Below are 18,788 nucleotides of genomic sequence, written 5' to 3'. Positions count from 1 at the left end.
AGGCAAATACACACATGGCATGATGTAGGGATGTTATAGGACAACCTTGGCACTTTCTAAACTTGGGACTCTCTTGCTAGGTGCTAGCATGATGACTGTTAGCATCTTAGCATTTAAGCTAATTTGCATGTTTAAAGGCAAATACACACATGCATGATGCAGGGACGTTTTAGGACATCCTTGGCAGTTTCTAAACTTGAGGCTGTCTTGCTAGGTGCTAGCATGTTAGCCGTTCGCATGTTAGCATTTAAGCTAATTTACTCATTTCTAAAGGCAAATACACACATGGCATGATATAGGGAGGTTATAGGACAACCTTGGCACTTTCTAAACTTGGGACTCTCTTGCTAGGTGCTAGCATGATGACTGTTAGCATGTTAGCATTTAAGCTACTTTGCTCATGTTTAAAGGCAAATACACACATGCATGATGCGGGGACGTTATAGGACATCCTTGGCACTTTCTAAACGTGAGGCTCTCTTGCTAGGTGGTAGCATAATGACTGTTAGCATGTTAGCATTTAAGCTAATTTACTCACGTTTAAAGGCAAATACACACATGGCATGATGTAGGGAGGTTATAGGACAACCTTGGCAGTTTCTAAACTTGAAACTAGCTAGCATGGTAGCCGTTAGCATGTTAGCATTTAAGCTAATTTACTCACGTTTAAAGGCAAATACACACATGGCATGATATAGGGAGGTTATAGGACAACCTTGGCACTTTCTAAACTTGAAACCCTCTTGCTAGGTGCTAACATGGTAGCCGTTAGCATGTTAGCATTTAAGCTAATTTACTCATGTCTAAAGGTAAATACACACATGGCATGATGTAGGGAGGTTATAGGACAACCTTGGCACTTTCTAAACTTGATGCTCTCTTGCTAGGTACTAGCATAATGATTGTTAGCATGTTAGCATTTAAGCTAATTTACCCACGTTTAAAGGCAAATACACACATGGCATGATATAGGACAACCTTGGCACTTTCTAAAGTTGAAACCCTCTTGCTAGGTGCTAGCATGGTAGCCGTTAGCATGTTAGCATTTAAGCTAATTTACTCATGTCTAAAGGCAAATACACACATGGCATGATGTAGGGAGGTTATAGGACAACCTTGGCACTTTCTCAACTTGATGCTCTCTTGCTAGGTGCTAGCATGGTAGCCGTTAGCATGTTAGCATTTAAGCTAATTTACTCATGTCTTCAGGCAAAAACACATATGGCATGGTGTAGGGAGGTTATAGGACAACCATGGCACTTTCTAAACTTGAGGCGCTCTTGCTAGTTGCTAGCATAATGATTGTTAGCATGTTAGCATTTAAGCTAATTTACTCACGTTTAAAGGCAAATACACACATGACATGATGTGGGGAGGTTATAGGACAACCTTGGCACTTTCTCAACTTGATGCTCTCTTGCTAGGTGCTAGCATGGTAGCCGTTAGCATGTTAGCATTTAAGCTAATTTACTCATGTCTAAAGGATAATACACACATGGCATGATTTAGGGAGGTTACAGGACAACCCAGGCACTTTTTTAACGAAAGGCTCTCTTGCTAAGTGCTAGCATGATGACTGTTAGCATGTTAGCATTTAAGCTAATTTACTCATTCCTAAAGGCTACTAAGCACATGTCATGATGTGGGGAGGTTATAGGACAACCTTGGTACTTTCTAAACTTGAGGCCCTCTTGCTAGGTGCTAGCATGATGACTGTTAGCATGTTAGCATTTTACCTAATTTACTCATGTCTAAAGGAAAATACACACATGGCATGATGTGGGGACACTGTAGGACTGCCCCAAACTTTTCAGGACCTGAGGCTGTTTTGCTACGTGTTAGCACGGTAGCCGTTATCATGTTAGCATTTTAGCTAATTTACTCAAGTTTAAAGGCAAATACACACTTGGCATGATGTGGGGACACGATGGGACTGCATCAACCTTTTCCGTACTTGAGGCTTTCTTGCTAGGTGCTACCGCGGTAGCCGTTGGCGCACCGGGCCCGAGGTTCACAGCACAGGTGGCCAGTCCATCAAAATTTCCGCGGGAATTTTCTAGTTATTCTTATATCTTAATCTTCCACTTTTTGTGCGCGTAATGCGGCCAAAACCGCAAGAAGGACCCCCACACATGTTACACCGTCGGAATCGTGACGCTCGGGACTACAGCGGTATTTATTTTTTGGAACGTTTCGTGTAACCATGGCGACGCTATTTGCGATAGAAAAAAAAACGGCCACTAGATTAGGTACACCATTCTATTTTTAGAACAGCCGCATTCCAGAGAAAACGAGAATTTACAGACTATTCACAGCCTTGTAGCTCAGCCATACGGCCACGTAGAAACGTGGTTGATGGCTCATTTTTTAGATAAACTTCTGAACTCTCTCTGTGGCTAAATGCTAATTGCTAGCATGTTAGCATGTTAGCATTTAAGCTAATTTACTCATGTTTAAAGGCAAATACACCCATGGCATGATGCAGGGAGGTTCTAGGACAACCTTGGCAGTTTCTAAACTTGAGGCTCTCTTGCTAGGTGCTAGCATGGACCCGTTAGCATGTTAGCATTTAAGCTAATTTACTCACGTTTAAAGGCAATTGCACACATGACATGATGTAGGGAGGTTATAGGACAACCTTAGCAGTTTCTAAACTTGAGGCTCTCTTGCTAGGTGCTAGCATGGTAGCCGTTAGCATGTTAGCATTTAAGCTAATTTACTCATGTCTAAAGGCAAATACACATATGGCATGGTGTAGGGAGGTTATAGGACAACCTTGGCACTTTCTAAACTTGAGGCTCTCGTGCTAGGTGCTAGCATAATGATTGTTAGCATGTTAGCATTTAAGCTAATTCACTCACGTTTAAAGGCAAATACACACATGACATGATGCAGGGACGTTATAGGACATCCTTGGCAGTTTCTAAACTTGAGGCTGTCTTGCTCGGTGCTAGCATGTTAGCCGTTAGCATGTTAGCATTTAAGCTATTTTACTCATGTCTAAAGGCAAATACACACATGGCATGATGTAGGGAGGTTATAGGACAACCTTGGCAGTTTCTAAACTTGAGGCTGTCTTGCTAGGTGCTAGCATGATGACTGTTAGCATGTTAGCATTTAAGCTAATTTGCTCATGTTTAAAGGAAAATACACACATGCATGATGCAGGGACGTTATAGAACATCTTTGGCTCTTTCTAAACTTGAGGCTCTCTTGCTAGGTGCTAGCATAATGACTGTTAGCGTGTTAGCATAAAAGCTAATTTACTCACGTTTAAAGGCAAATACACACATGGCATGATGTGGGGAGGTTATAGGACAACCTTGGTAGTTTCTAAACTTAAGGCTGTCTTGCTAGGTGCTAGCATGTTAGCCGTTAGCATGTTAGCATTTAAGGTAATTTACTCATGTCTAAAGGCAAATACACACATGGCATGATGTAGGGATGTTATAGGACAACCTTGGCACTTTCTAAACTTGGGACTCTCTTGCTAGGTGCTAGCATGATGACTGTTAGCATGTTAGCATTTAAGCTAATTTGCTCATGCTTAAAGGCAAATACACACATGCATGATGCAGGGACGTTATAGGACATCCTTGGCAGTTTCTAAACTTGAGGCTGTCTTGCTAGGTGCTAGCATGTTAGCCGTTTGCATGTTAGCACTTAAGCTAATTTACTCATTTCTAAAGGCAAATACACACATGGCATGATATAGGGAGGTTATAGGACAACCTTGGCACTTTTTAAACTTGAGGGTCTCTTGCTAGGTGCTAGCATGATAACTGTTAGCATGTTAGCATTTAAGCTAATTTACCCACGTTTAAAGGCAAATACACACATGGCTTGATATAGGGAGGTTGAAGGACAACCTTGGCACTTTGTAAACTTGAAACTCTCTTGCTAGGTGCTAGCATGTTAGCCGTTAGCATGTTAGCATTTAAGCTAATTTACTCATGTCTAAAGGCAAATACACACATGACATGATGTAGGGAGGTTATAGGACAACCTTGGCACTTTCTAAACTTGAGGGTCTCTTGCTAGGTGCTAGCATGATGACTGTTAGCATGTTAGCATTTAAGCTAATTTGCTCATGTTTAAAGGCAAATACACACATGCATGATGCAGGGACGTTATAGGACATCCTTGGCACTTTCTAAACTTGAGGCTCTCTTGCTAGGTGCTAGCATAATGACTGTTAGCGTGTTAGCATATAAGCTAATTTACTCACGTTTAAAGGCAAATACACACATGGCATGATATAGGGAGGTTGTAGGACAACCTTGGCACTTTCTCAACTTTATGCTCTCTTGCTAGGTGCTAGCATGGTAGCCGTTAGCATGTTAGCATTTAAGCTAATTTAATCATGTCTAAAGGCAAATACACACATGGCATGATGTAGGGAGGTTATAGGACAACCTTGGCACTTTCTAAACTTGAGGCTCTCTTGCTAGGTGCTAGCATAATGATTGTTAGCATGTTAGCATTTAAGCTAATTTACTCATGTTTAAAGGCAAATACACACATGGCATGATGTAGGGAGGTGATAGGACAACCTTGGCACTTTCTAAACTTGGGACTCTCTTGCTAGGTGCTAGCATGATGACTGTTAGCATGTTAGCATTTAAGCTAATTTGCTCACGTTTAAAGGCAAATACACACATGCTTGATGCAGGGACGTCATAGGACATCCTTGGCAGTTTCTAAACTTAAGGCTGTCTTGCTAGGTGCTAGCATGTTAGCATTTAAGCTAATTTACTCATGTCTAAAGGCAAATACACACATGGCATGATATAGGGAGGTTATAGGACAACCTTGGCACTTTCTAAACTTGAGGCTCTCTTGCTAGGTGCTAGCATGATAACTGTTAGCATGTTAGCATTTAAGCTAATTTACTCACATTTAAAGGCAAATACACACATGGCATGATGTAGGGAGGTTATAGGACAACCTTGGCACTTTCTAAACTTGAGGCTCTCTTGCTAGGTGCTAGCATAATGATTGTTAGCATGTTAGCATTTAAGCTAATTTACTCAAGTTTAAAGGCAATTACACACTTGGCATGATGTGGGGACACTATGGGACTGCATCAACTTTTTCCGTACTTGAGGCTTTCTTGCTAGGTGCTACCGCGGTAGCCGTTGGCCCACCGGGCCCGAGGTTCACAGCACAGGTGGCCAGTCCATCAAAATTTCCGCGGGAATTTTCTAGTTATGGACTGGCCCAGTAGCCAGCCCATAGACTGCTACTGCAAGTAGCAGTCTATGGGCTGGCTACTGAGCCAGCCCATATTGTTATTGCTGTTTAGTTATAATTATTTTTATTCTTATATCTTAATCTTCCACTTTTTGCGCGCGTAATGCGGCCGAAACCACATGAAGGACCCCCACACATGGTACACCGCCGGAATCGTGACGCTCGGGACTACAGCGGTATTTATTTTTTGGAACGTTTCGTGTAACCATGGCGACGGTATTCGCGATAGAAAAAAAAATCGGCCACTATATTAGGGACACCCCAGTTCTATTTTTAGAACAGCTCATGCCAGTGAAAGAAACGAAAATTTACAGACTTTTCACAGCCTTGTAGCTCAGCCATACGGCCACGTAGAAACGTGATTGATGGCTCATTTTTTAGATAAACTTCTAAACTCTCTCTGTGGCTAAATGCTAATTGCTAGCATGTTAGCATGTTAGCATTGAAGCTAATTTACTCATGTCTAAAGGCAAATACACACATGGCATGATGCAGGGAGGTCATAGGACAACCTTGGCAGTTTCTAAACTTGAGGCTCTCTTGCTAGGTGCTAGCATGTTAGCCGTTAGCATGTTAGCATTTAAGCTAATTTACTCATGTCTAAAGGCAAATACACACATGGCATGATGTAGGGAGGTTATAGGACAACCTTGGCACTTTCTAAACTTGAGGCTCTCTTGCTAGGTGCTAGCATGATAACTGTTAGCATGTTAGCATTTAAGCTAATTTACTCACGTTTAAAGGCAAATACACACATGGCATGATATAGGGAGGTTATAGGACAACCTTGGCACTTTCTAAACTTGAAACCCTCTTGCTAGGTGCTAACATGGTAGCCGTTAGCATGTTAGCATCTAAGCTAATTTACTCATGTCTAAAGGCAAATACACACATGGCATGATGTAGGGAGGTTATAGGACAACCTTGGCACTTTCTCAACTTGATGCTCTCTTGCTAGGTGCTAGCATGGTAGCCGTTAGCATGTTAGCATTTAAGCTAATTTACTCATGTCTTCAGGCAAATACACATATGGCATGATGTAGGGAGGTTATAGGACAACCTTGGCACTTTCTCAACTTGATGCTTTCTTGCTAGGTGCGAGCATGGTAGCCGTTAGCATGTTATAATTTAAGCTAATTTACTCATGTCTTCAGGCAACTACACATATGGCATGATGTAGGGAGGTTATAGGACATCCTTGGCACTTTCTAAACGTGAGGCTCTCTTGCTAGGTGCTAGCATGACAACTGTTAGCATGTTAGCATTTAAGCTACTTTGCTCATGTTTAAAGGCAAATACACACATGCATGATGCGGGGACGTTATAGGACATCCTTGGCACTTTCTGACCTTGAGGCTCTCTTGCTAGGTGCTAGCATAATGACTGTTAGCATGTTAGCATTTAAGCTAATTTGCTCACGTTTAAAGGCAAATACAAACATGGCATGATGTGGGGAGGTTATAGGACAACCTTGGCAGTTTCTAAACTTGAGGCCCTCTTGCTAGGTGCTAGCATGGTAGCCGTTAGCATGTTAGCAGTTAGGCTAATTTACTCATGTCTACAGGCAAATACACACATGGCATGGTGTAGGGATGTTACAGGACAACCTTGGCACTTTCTAAACTTGAGGCCCTCTTGCTAGGTGCTAGCATGGTAGCCGTTAGCATGTTAGCATTTAAGCTAATTTACTCACGTCTAAAGGCAAATACACACATGGCATGATGTAGGGAGGTTATAGGACAACCTTGGCACTTTCTAAACTTGAGGCTCTCTTGCTAGGTGCTAGCATAATGATTGTTAGCATGTTAGCATTTGAGCTAATTTACTCACGTTTAAAGGCAAATACACACATGACATGATGTGGGGAGGTTATAGGACAACCTTGGTAGTTTCTAAACTTGAGGCTGTCTTGCTAAGTGCTAGCATGTTAGCCGTTAGCATGTTAGCATTTAAGCTAATTTACTCACGTCTAAAGGCAAATACACACATGGCATGATGTAGGGAGGTTATAGGACAACCTTGGCACTTTCTAAACTTGAGGCTCTCTTGCTAGGTGCTAGCATGATGACTGTTAGCATGTTAGCATTTAAGCTAATTTGCTCATGTTTAAAGGCAAATACACACATGCATGATGCAGGGACGTCATAGGACATCCATGGCAGTTTCTAAACTTGAGGCTGTCATGCTAGGTGCTAGCATGTTAGCCGTTAGCATGTTAGCATTTAAGCTAATTTACTCATGTCTAAAGGCAAATACACATATGGCATGATGTAGGGAGGTTATAGGACAAACTTGGCACTTTCTAAACTTGAGGCTCTCTTGCTAGGTGCTAGCATAATGATTGTTAGCATGTTAGCATTTAAGCTAATTTACTCATGTTTAAAGGCAAATACACACATGGCATGATGTAGGGAGGTGATAGGACAACCTTGGCACTTTCTAAACTTGGGACTTTCTTGCTAGGTGCTAGCATGATGACTGTTAGCATGTTAGCATTTAAGCTAATTTGCTCACGTTTAAAGGCAAATACACACATGCATGATGCAGGGACGTCATAGGACATCCTTGGCAGTTTCTAAACATAAGGCTGTCTTGCTAGGTGCTAGCATGTTAGCATTTAAGCTAATTTACTCATGTCTAAAGGCAAATACACACATGGCATGATGTAGGGAGGTTATAGGACAACCTTGGCACTTTCTATACTTGAGACTCTCTTCCTAGGTGCTAGCATGATGACTGTTAGCATGTTAGCATTTTAGCTAATTTACTCATGTCTAGAGGAAAATACACACATGGCATGATGTGGGGACACTGTAGGACTGCCCCAAACTTTTCAGGACCTGAGGCTGTTTTGCTATGTGTTAGCACGGTAGCCGTTAGCATGTTAGCATTTAAGCCAATTTACTCACGTTTAAAGGCAAATACACACATGGCATGATGTAGGGAGGTTATAGGACAACCTTGGCACTTTCTAAACTTGAGGCTCTCTTGCTAGGTGCTAGCATAATGATTGTTAGCATGTTAGCATTTAAGCTAATTTACTCAAGTTTAAAGGCAATTACACACTTGGCATGATGTGGGGACACTATGGGACTGCATCAACTTTTTCCGTACTTGAGGCTTTCTTGCTAGGTGCTACCTCGGTAGCCGTTGGCCCAACGGGCCCGAGGTTCACAGCACAGGTGGCCAGTCCATCAAAATTTCCGCGGGAATTTTCTAGTTATTCTTATATCTTAATCTTCCCACTTTTGTGCGCGTAATGCGGCCAAAACCGCAGGAAGGATCCCCACACATGTTACACCGCCGGAAACGTGGCACTCGGGACTACAGCGGTATTTATTTTTTGGAACGTTTTGTGTAACCATGGCGACGCTATTCGCGTTTGAAAAACGCAAAAATCAATGGTTCAAAAAATTAGGGACATTTGGGCTATTTTTAGAACAGCTCATGCCAGTGAAAAGAATGAGAATTTACAGACTTTTCACAGCCTTGTAGCTCAGCCATACGGCCACGTAGAAACGTGATTGATGGCTAATTTTTGAGATAAACTTCTGAAGTCTCTCTGTGGCTAAATGCTAATTGCTAGCATGTTAGCATGTTAGCATTTAAGCTAATTTACTCACATCTAAAGGCAAATACACACATGGCATGATGTAGGGAGGTTATAGGACAACCTTGGCACTTTCTAAACTTGAGGCTCTCTTGCTAGGTGCTAGCATAATGATTGTTAGCATGTTAGCATTCAAGCTAATTTACTCACGTTAAAAGGCAAATACACACATGACATGATGTGGGGAGGTTAAAGGACAACCTTGGCAGTTTCTAAACTTGAGGCTGTCTTGCTAGGTGCTAGCATGTTATCCGTTAGCATGTTAGCATTTAAGCTAATTTACTCATGTCTAAAGGCAAATACACACATGGCATGATGTCGGGAGGTTATAGGACAACCTTGGCACTTTCTAAACTTGGGACCCTCTTGCTAGGTGCTAGCATGATGACTGTTAGCATGTTAGCATTTAAGCTAATTTACTCATGTCTAAAGGCAAATACACACATGGCATGATGTAGGGAGGTTATAGGACAACCTTGGCACTTTCTAAACTTGAGGCTCTCTTGCTAGGTGCTAGCATGATAACTGTTAGCATGTTAACATTTAAGCTAATTTACTCAGGTCTAAAGGCAAATACACACATGGCATGATGTAGGGAGGTTATAGGACAACCTTGGCAGTTTCTAAACTTGAGGCCGTCTTGCTAGGTGCTAGCATGTTAGCCGTTAGCATGTTAGCATTTAAGCTAATTTACTCATGTCTAAAGGCAAATACACACATGGCATGATGTCGGGAGGTTATAGGACAACCTTGGCACTTTCTAAACTTGAGGCTATCTTGCTAGGTGCTAGCATAATGATTGTTAGCATGTTAGCATTTAAGCTAATTTACTCACGTTTAAAGGCAAATACACACATGACATGATGCAGGGACGTTATAGGACATCCTTGGCAGTTTCTACACTTGAGGCTGTCTTGCTAGGTGCTAGCATGTTAGCCGTTAGCATGTTAGCATTTAAGCTAATTTACTCATGTCTAAAGGCAAATACACACATGGCATGATGTAGGGAGGTCATAGGACAACCTTGGCAGTTTCTAAACTTGAGGCTCTCTTGCTAGGTGCTAGCATGTTAGCCGTTAGCATGTTAGCATTTAAGCTAATTTGCTTATGTTTAAAGGCAAATACACATATGGCATGGTGTAGGGAGGTTATAGGACAACCTTGGCACTTTCTAAACTTGAGGCTCTCTTGCTAGGTGCTAGCATAATGATTGTTAGCATGTTAGCATTTAAGCTAATTTACTCACGTTTAAAGGCAAATACACACATGACATGATGTGGGGAGGTTATAGGACAACCTTGGCACTTTCTCAACTTGATGCTCTCTTGCTAGGTGCTAGCATGGTAGCCGTTAGCATGTTAGCATTTAAGCTAATTTACTCATGTCTAAAGGCAAATACACACATGGCATGATGTAGGGAGGTTATAGGACAACCTTGGCACTTTCTAAACTTGAGGCTCTCTTGCTAGGTGCTAGCATAATGATTGTTAGCATGTTAGCATATAAGCTAATTTACTCACATTTAAAGGCAAATACACACATGGCATGATGTAGGGAGGTGATAGGACAACCTTGGCACTTTCTAAACTTGGGACTCTCTTGCTAGGTGCTAGCATGATGACTGTTAGCATGTTAGCATTTAAGCTAATTTGCTCACGTTTAAAGGCAAATACACACATGCATGATGCAGGGACGTCATAGGACATCCTTGGCAGTTTCTAAACTTAAGGCTGTCTTGCTAGGTGCTAGCATGTTAGCATTTAAGCTAATTTACTCATGTCTAAAGGCAAATACACACATGGCATGATGTAGGGAGGTTATAGGACAACCTTGGCACTTTCTAAACTTGAGGCTCTCTTGCTAGATGCTAGCATGATAACTGTTAGCATGTTAGCATTTAAGCTAATTTACTCACGTTTAAAGGCAAATACACACATGGCATGATGTAGGGAGGTTATAGGACAACCTTGGCACTTTCTAAACTTGAGGCTCTCTTGCTAGGTGCTAGCATAATGATTGTTAGCATGTTAGCATTTAAGCTAATTTACTCAAGTTTAAAGGCAATTACACACTTGGCATGATGTGGGGACACTATGGGACTGCATCAACTTTTTCCGTACTTGAGGCTTTCTTGCTAGGTGCTACCGCGGTAGCCGTTGGCGCACCGGGCCCGAGGTTCACAGCACAGGTGGCCAGTCCATCAAAATTTCCGCGGGAATTTTCTAGTATTATTTTTAAAATGCCTATTAAGCGCTTTATAAATTTTGATTAATTATCATAATTATGGACTGGCTCAGTAGCCAGCCCATAGACTGCTACTTGCAGTAGCAGTCTATGGGCTGGCTACTGAGCCAGCCCATATTGTTATTCCTTGTGGTGTTTACCAATTTTTATTATTCTTATATCTTAATCTTCCACTTTTTGTGCGCGTAATGCGGCCAAAACCGCAAGAAGGACCCCCACACATGTTACACCGTCGGACTCGTGACGCTCGGGACTACAGCGGTATTTATTTTTTGGAACGTTTCGTGTAACCATGGCGACGCTATTTGCGATAGAAAAAAAAATCGGCCACTAGATTAGGTACACCATTCTATTTTTAGAACAGCCGCATTCCAGAGAAAACGAGAATTTACAGACTTTTCACAGCCTTGTAGCTCAGCCATACGGCCACGTAGAAACGTGGTTGATGGCTCATTTTTTAGATAAACTTCTGAACTCTCTCTGTGGCTAAATGCTAATTGCTAGCATGTTAGCATTTAAGCTAATTTACTCATGTTTAAAGACAAATACACCCATGGCATAATGCAGGGAGGTTCTAGGACAACCTTGGCAGTTTCTAAACTTGAGGCTCTCTTGCTAGGTGCTAGCATGGACCCGTTAGCATGTTAGCATTTAAGCTAATTTACTCACGTTTAAAGGCAATTGCACACATGACATGATGTAGGGAGGTTATTGGACAACCTTAGCAGTTTCTAAACTTGAGGCTCTCTTGCTAGGTGCTAGCATGGTAGCCGTTAGCATGTTAGCATTTAAGCTAATTTACTCATGTCTAAAGGCAAATACACATATGGCATGGTGTAGGGAGGTTATAGGACAACCTTGGCACTTTCTAAACTTGAGGCTCTCTTGCTAGGTGCTAGCATAATGATTGTTAGCATGTTAGCATTTAAGCTAATTTACTCACGTTTAAAGGCAAATACACACATGACATGATGCAGGGACGTTATAGGACATCCTTGGCAGATTCTAAATTTGAGGCTGTCTTGCTCGGTGCTAGCATGTTAGCCGTTAGCATGTTAGCATTTAAGCTAATTTACTCATGTCTAAAGGCAAATACACACATGGCATGATGTAGGGAGGTTATAGGACAACCTTGGCAGTTTCTAAACTTGAGGCTGTCTGGCTAGGTGCTAGCATGATGACTGTTAGCATGTTAGCATTTAAGCTAATTTGCTCATGTTTAAAGGCAAATACACACATGCATGATGCAGGGACGTTATAGGACATCCTTGGCACTTTCTAAACTTGAGGCTCTCTTGCTATGTGCTAGCATAATGACTGTTAGCGTGTTAGCATATAAGCTAATTTACTCACGTTTAAAGGCAAATACACACATGGCATGATGTGGGGAGGTTATAGGACAACCTTGGAACTTTCTAAACTTGGGACTCTCTTGCTAGGTGCTAGCATGATGACTGTTAGCATGTTAGCATTTAAGCTAATTTGCTCATGTTTAAAGGCAAATACACACATGCATGATGCAGGGACGTTATAGGACATCCTTGGCAGTTTCTAAACTTGAGGCTGTCTTGCTAGGTGCTAGCATGTTAGCCGTTCGATTGTTAGCATTTAAGCTAATTTACTCATTTCTAAAGGCAAATACACACATGGCATGATATAGGGAGGTTATAGGACAACCTTGGCACTTTCTCAACTTGATGCTCTCTTGCTAGGTGCTAGCATGGTAGCCGTTAGCATGTTAGCATTTAAGCTAATATACTCATGTCTTCAGGCAAATACACATATGGCATGGTGTAGGGAGGTTATAGGACAACCTTGGCACTTTCTAAACTTGAGGCTCTCTTGCTAGGTGCTAGCATAATGATTGTAGCATGTTAGCATTTAAGCTAATTTACTCACGTTTAAAGGCAAATACACACATGACATGATGTGGGGAGGCTATAGGACAACCTTGGTAGTTTCTAAACTTGAGGCTCTCTTGCTAGGTGCTAGCATGATAACTGTTAGCATGTTAGCATTTAAGCTAATTTACTCATATTTAAAGGCAAATACACACATGGCATGATGTAGGGAGGTTATAGGACAACCTTGGCACTTTCTAAACTTGAGGCCCTCTTGCTAGGTGCTAGCATAATGATTGTTAGCATGTTAGCATTTAAGCTAATTTACTCAAGTTTAAAGGCAATTACACACTTGGCATGATGTGGGGACACTATGGGACTGCATCAACTTTTTCCGTACTTGAGGCTTTCTTGCTAGGTGCTACCGCAGTAGCCGTTGGCACACCGGGCCCGAGGTTCACAGCACAGGTGGCCAGTCCATCAAAATTTCCGCGGGAATTTTCTAGTTATTATTATTATTTCAAACGGTCGGCGGGTGTAAGAATTCTTGCTTGTTGGTGGGAAATTAAATATTTACTACACTCAATAAAATACAAATTAATTTATAATCGCACATTTTTTTCTGTTTTTTTTATATTTTGATATATTATATTAATATTAATATTTTATTTTATTAAAAAATATATGTTTCATATAAATTTGATCATATTATAATTATATTATTCTCACTATGAGCCTCTGGTTTACACTTTATGATAATAAAAAAATGCAATAACATTTGCATCTCAAACAATGAGCTTGGGTAGAAAATGATGCAGGTTGCCAAGTCAATGTATTTGCATGTCATGTAACACTTGTCCAGTAGGGGTCACTGTTTCCCTACGACTCACCGCCACTCTCCAAGAGAAGAAACAAACAAGCAACTTCAAAGGCTGCAGCCATTGGTCACATTAGACCTCAAAGCCACAACCACCACCACTGTGGAGAGAAAATCTTATCTACCGGTAGATAATTTGGAATTCCTAAGGGAGCCGAGATAGCGGACCGCCATGAACCGTACGTTTAACAGGAGATTGTAGCCACCAAAAGCCAAGATGCTGCAACAGAAATCCATTGGCTGAACCGAGCGTCCATCTTCAAAACGGACGTTTTATAATTATTGTGCCTAACGTTGAGGTCTTCTATATGCTCCACAACACAGGACAGCAGAGCAGAAAGTGTGACGTCACACAGGGTGAACATCATATGCAAAAAGGGAGGCAGGTGGCTCACCGATCCAAGTGGAGCTTATGGGCTAATAGTTGCCAGTCCTTGCCTGTGGCATTGGCAGTGTCAAAGGTGGCACAAATCCTCTGGCGGATGGATGATGGGACTTTGAAGGCCTTGGGTCCTGTCTGGGTTGTGATGGTGCAGTCTGTCTGCATGAAAATTGGAACCAACTCCTTTTGAGTCTGGGAGAACAGAAGTGTTGGTTAGTAAGTAATAATGATAGTAAAGATGTCACTTCATTGTGGCCATTGAAAGACGGCCACTACAAAGCTAGATATAAATTTTTATTATTTTTATTTTTTTATTTTTTTATTTTTTTATTTTTTATTTTTTATTTTTTATTTTTTATTTTTTATTTTTTATTTTTTATTTTTTATTTTTTATTTTTTATTTTTTTATTTTTTTATTTTTTTATTTTTTTATTTTTTATTTTTTTAAATATGAATATTAATGTTTCTCACCCACAATTACAGTAACATTTCTGACACATCACGACCAGTGTAGAATACTACATATCACATGTTAATGCGCCTCTGAATGCCTTATTATTTTTGTATTATAGTTAATTTTGTAATTTTTGTATGATTTAAAATGCTTATTTTATTCTGATTTGCTTAAATATGTATATATTTTTGGACTGAAACGGCATGATTAATTAATGAATGTGTTAAAAAACCATGATAGAATGAACCATCAAAAATGGAAGTGTGAAGTGGCGATAATGATAATGTAGTCATATTTTTAATGACACCAAAACAAGTATTTTCTATTAAAAATATATCTCAGAGGCCATTCCACTTCTTTTCACACCAATTCAGAAACTACTTGACAAATTATTTTTATTATTTTTATTATTTTTTAATTATTTTTATTATTTTATATTGTTTTTATTTATTTATTTTTTATTTTTACTTTTTTATTTATTATTTTTTATTTATTTATTTATTTATTTATTTATTTATTGTTATTTTTATTTATTTATTTTTTATTTTTTATTTTTTTATTTTTCATTTGTTAATTTTTTAATATTAATATAATAATAATTATTATTATTATATATAAATTATTTTACATATTTGAATGTTTTCCAAAAGGGTAACACGATTATTTGGATATTGGAGATAAAGCAGCATTTCCTATCAAGCTCCAACAGCGCCATGTTGACGCAGCGGGTGTAATAAAACATGTTTTGTGGTCACATGTGCCAAAATAATGGTCCACCCGGGATGATGAAAGTTTGGTAGTGCAGTCAGCCTCGGGGCAGGACAAGCATGCAAGTGACTGGATGTGAAAAAAAAACACTTGTGAGCAAACAATGGCTATCACTCTCCTCTGCCTAAACAGCTGCTGTCAAGCTACTCTTGAGTGAGGATTTCCAACTCCGAGCTGCTCCAGTGGAGCTGCTCAGCTGCTGACAGAAGACCTTTCTTACTTTCTTACCGTGGGCAGCTCCTGAGCTCCTGGGGTGGATGGAAATGGAAACCGAGCAAATGACTCCACAGATAAACAAATGGTAGCAGATGCAGGGAACTGCTAGACTTTGGGAACTTGAAAATAACATTAGACGACAGAGCAGGGGAACTTTTTCCACCGACGGCCACGTACTGAAAAATGTAATATTTATTTGTAATATTTTGAATTTATTCCCATAATATTTTGACATAATTCCCACAATATTATAACTCCCCCCCAAATTAAAAATTTATTTTGTTTTGTTTTTTGACTTATGAAAAATAACATTTTTTTAATAGTTCAACTCTACATTACTAAAATTATGTATTTTTTTAAAAACTCATTTACGAGTTTATTCTTGTTTTGACTTTATTCTCTTAAAATTACAGCTCTTTCTTCCATTCCTGCTGTTTTTTTAAAATTATTTATTTTATATATATTATATATACTATATATATTTATAAATATTTATATTTATATATATATTTATAATATGTAATAATTATATATACATTATTAACTATTTAAACATTCTTAATAATATATAATAATTATGATTTTATTGCCATAATATTCATATTTTCAGTAACATAATTTTCCAGATTAAAAAAAAAACTTTTTCCACCGATGGCCACGTACCGAAAATTTTAATATTTATTTGTAATATTTTGAATTTATTCCCATAATATTTTGACATAATTCCCACAATATTATAACTTTCCCCCTGCAAATTACACATTTATTTTGTATGTTTTTTTTGTTTTTATTATGACTTATGAAAAATAACATATGTTTTTATTTAATAGTTCAACTCTACGTTACTAAAATTATGTATTATTTTTTAGTAATTTACGAGTTTATTCTTGTTTTGACTTTATTCTCTTAAAATTACAGCTCTTTCTTGCTGTTTTTCTTAAATTATTTATTTTATATTTATAATATATATATATATATATATATATATATATATATATATATATATAATATGTAATTGTTATATATACATTATTAACTATTTAAACATTCTTCTAAAAAAACTTCTCGTAATTATGATTTTATTCCCATAATATTCATATTAACTTTTTCAACATAATTTTGTTAATTAAATTTTTTTCCTTTTAATAAAAAATGTGAAAAAAACATTTTTTTCTTTAGTATTTCAACTTTCTGCCACTAAATTGAAGTTATTCTTCCTCAGAATATTATAACAATATTCTTGTAAAGTTAAGACCTTTTATTGGTACATCTTTTTTCAGTCGCAAATGGTCCCCAGGCCAGACTTTGGACACCCTTGCAATACAGTGTTGTCCTCACTCCATTAATACAAATTGCATGCACAGCTCTTTCCCAGAGCAGGACGGACGTTTACATAAAGTCAAGTAAATCTTTGCATATTGTGATCCAGCATTCACTGTATTGTCAACACCCCCCCCCCCCCCCCGAACCCCCCATAATGGCTCACCTCACAAACAGCTGTGTAAACCTGCAGAATTTGATCATGCCCTTTGACCTGGCTCACGCTGATTTTGCAGGAGAGCTGGGTGGTGGCGGGGCTGTATCTCTCCAGAGAGAAGGCACAGTGCAGGGGCTGCTGGTTGCTGCACCACACTTGGGGGAAGGAGAATTCCTGTGGAGGGACGCCAGCGTCATACAGTATAGGGAGTCATATGCACATCAAACACAGTATTGGGAACATTAGGATAATTATTATGCCGATTTCAATAATACAGCTTTTACTAATATGTAATATGATGACTTGTACTGTTTATTGTACACTATTTACCTTTGTGGGTGAATATAACTACTAAAAGTTGATGGTGGAACTTGCATTTCAGCTGCAATGTGAACGTCAGAGTATTTGTGTGTTATTTCTCTTGAAAATATAGATAATAATATAACAATAATATGACATAGACTTTCTTTATTGTCATTGCACAATAACACAGCAGTGACATTGCCAACAAAATGTCGTTGCCTGGCTCCCGTGTAATAATAAATAATAAATAAATAAAATAATAATAATAAAAAAAATAAAAAAAATAAAAAAATGAATAAAAAATAAAAAATAAAAAATAAAAAATAAAAAATAAAAAATAAAAAATAAAAAATAAAAAATAAAAAATAAAAAATAAAAAATAAAAAATAAAAAATAAAAAATAAAAAATAAAAACCAGGGTTCAATTCCACCCTCGGCCATCTCTGTGTGGAGTTTGCATGTTCTCCCCGTGCATGTGTGGGTTTTCTCCGGGTACTCCGGTTTCCTCCCACATTCCAAAAACATGCTAGGTTAATTAGCGACTCCAAATTGTCCATAGGTATGAATGTGAGTGTGAATGGTTGTTTGTCTATATGTGCCCTGTGATTGGCTGGCGACCAGTCCAGGGTGTACCCCGCCTCTCGCCCGAAGACAGCTGGGATAGGCTCCAGCACCCCCGCGACCCTCGTGAGGATAAGCGGTAGAAAATGAATGAAATAAAAAATAAAAAATAAAAAATAAAAAATAAAAAATAAAAAATAAAAAATAAAAAATAAAAAATAAAAAATAAAAAATAAAAAATAAAAAATAAAAAATAAAAAATAAAAAATAAAAATTTGGCATTTGGGCCGCGGGCCACGAGTTTGAGACCCGTGATGTACATAAACCGAGGCAAAATGTTGCCATGAATGACTGTACTCTTGGTCACCGTGGAACCCGCATTGTTAAAATAAGATAAAAATAATCATATTCATAGTACACTAGACTGTATGTTGACATACGCTTTCAACGTAGCTCCGTTTTAATGGCTGCTGTAAGACTTCACTTCATCTATATTTAATTTCTGGAGAACCAGCATATCTGCAGAAATGTTTTTTGACCTCTCCAGAAATCTATAGCTGCCAATTCTGCATATTAATATGTGACCTGTCAGTGATTATAGAAGAGACGGTATTAAAAGTGTTGACCCGTGTCCCTGCTGAACACCTGACCCTCACGGTTTTTGATCTTGGCCGCTTCACACTGCACACAGCAGCAGAAAATAATCAAGGTGAGGCAGGGAAAGGGGGGGGGGGGTGGCGTAGAGGAAATGCTTGGATGCCTTTTCAGCACTAAAAGCTGACTTGAAGTATGCCATGATGCT

At 38.9% G+C, this 18,788-nt stretch overlaps 1 protein-coding gene across 7 annotated transcripts in view; it reads right to left on the bottom strand.

Moving 5' to 3' along the window:
• unc5db (unc-5 netrin receptor Db) overlaps positions 1-18,788 on the bottom strand; it is a 230,153-nt gene that overhangs the window by 22,106 nt on the left and 189,259 nt on the right. For 6 of the 7 annotated variants that reach the window (XR_009129570.1, XR_009129572.1, XR_009129571.1 and 3 more), the window contains 2 exons: positions 17,132-17,296; positions 14,221-14,399 (listed from right to left, as the gene is read on the bottom strand). Coding sequence is in view for 3 of the 7 variants with exons in the window: in XM_058070184.1 (XP_057926167.1) it covers positions 14,221-14,399; positions 17,132-17,296 (344 nt within the window). In the remaining 4 variants the exon portion in view is untranslated. The remainder of the gene's footprint in view (positions 1-14,220; positions 14,400-17,131; positions 17,297-18,788) is intronic. The other variant, XM_058070185.1, reaches the window with a different exon arrangement.

This window comes from Doryrhamphus excisus, chromosome 4, assembly GCF_030265055.1.
Source record: "Doryrhamphus excisus isolate RoL2022-K1 chromosome 4, RoL_Dexc_1.0, whole genome shotgun sequence".
Lineage (NCBI taxonomy): Eukaryota > Metazoa > Chordata > Actinopteri > Syngnathiformes > Syngnathidae > Doryrhamphus > Doryrhamphus excisus.
This window is presented reverse-complemented; position numbering and strand designations above follow the sequence as displayed.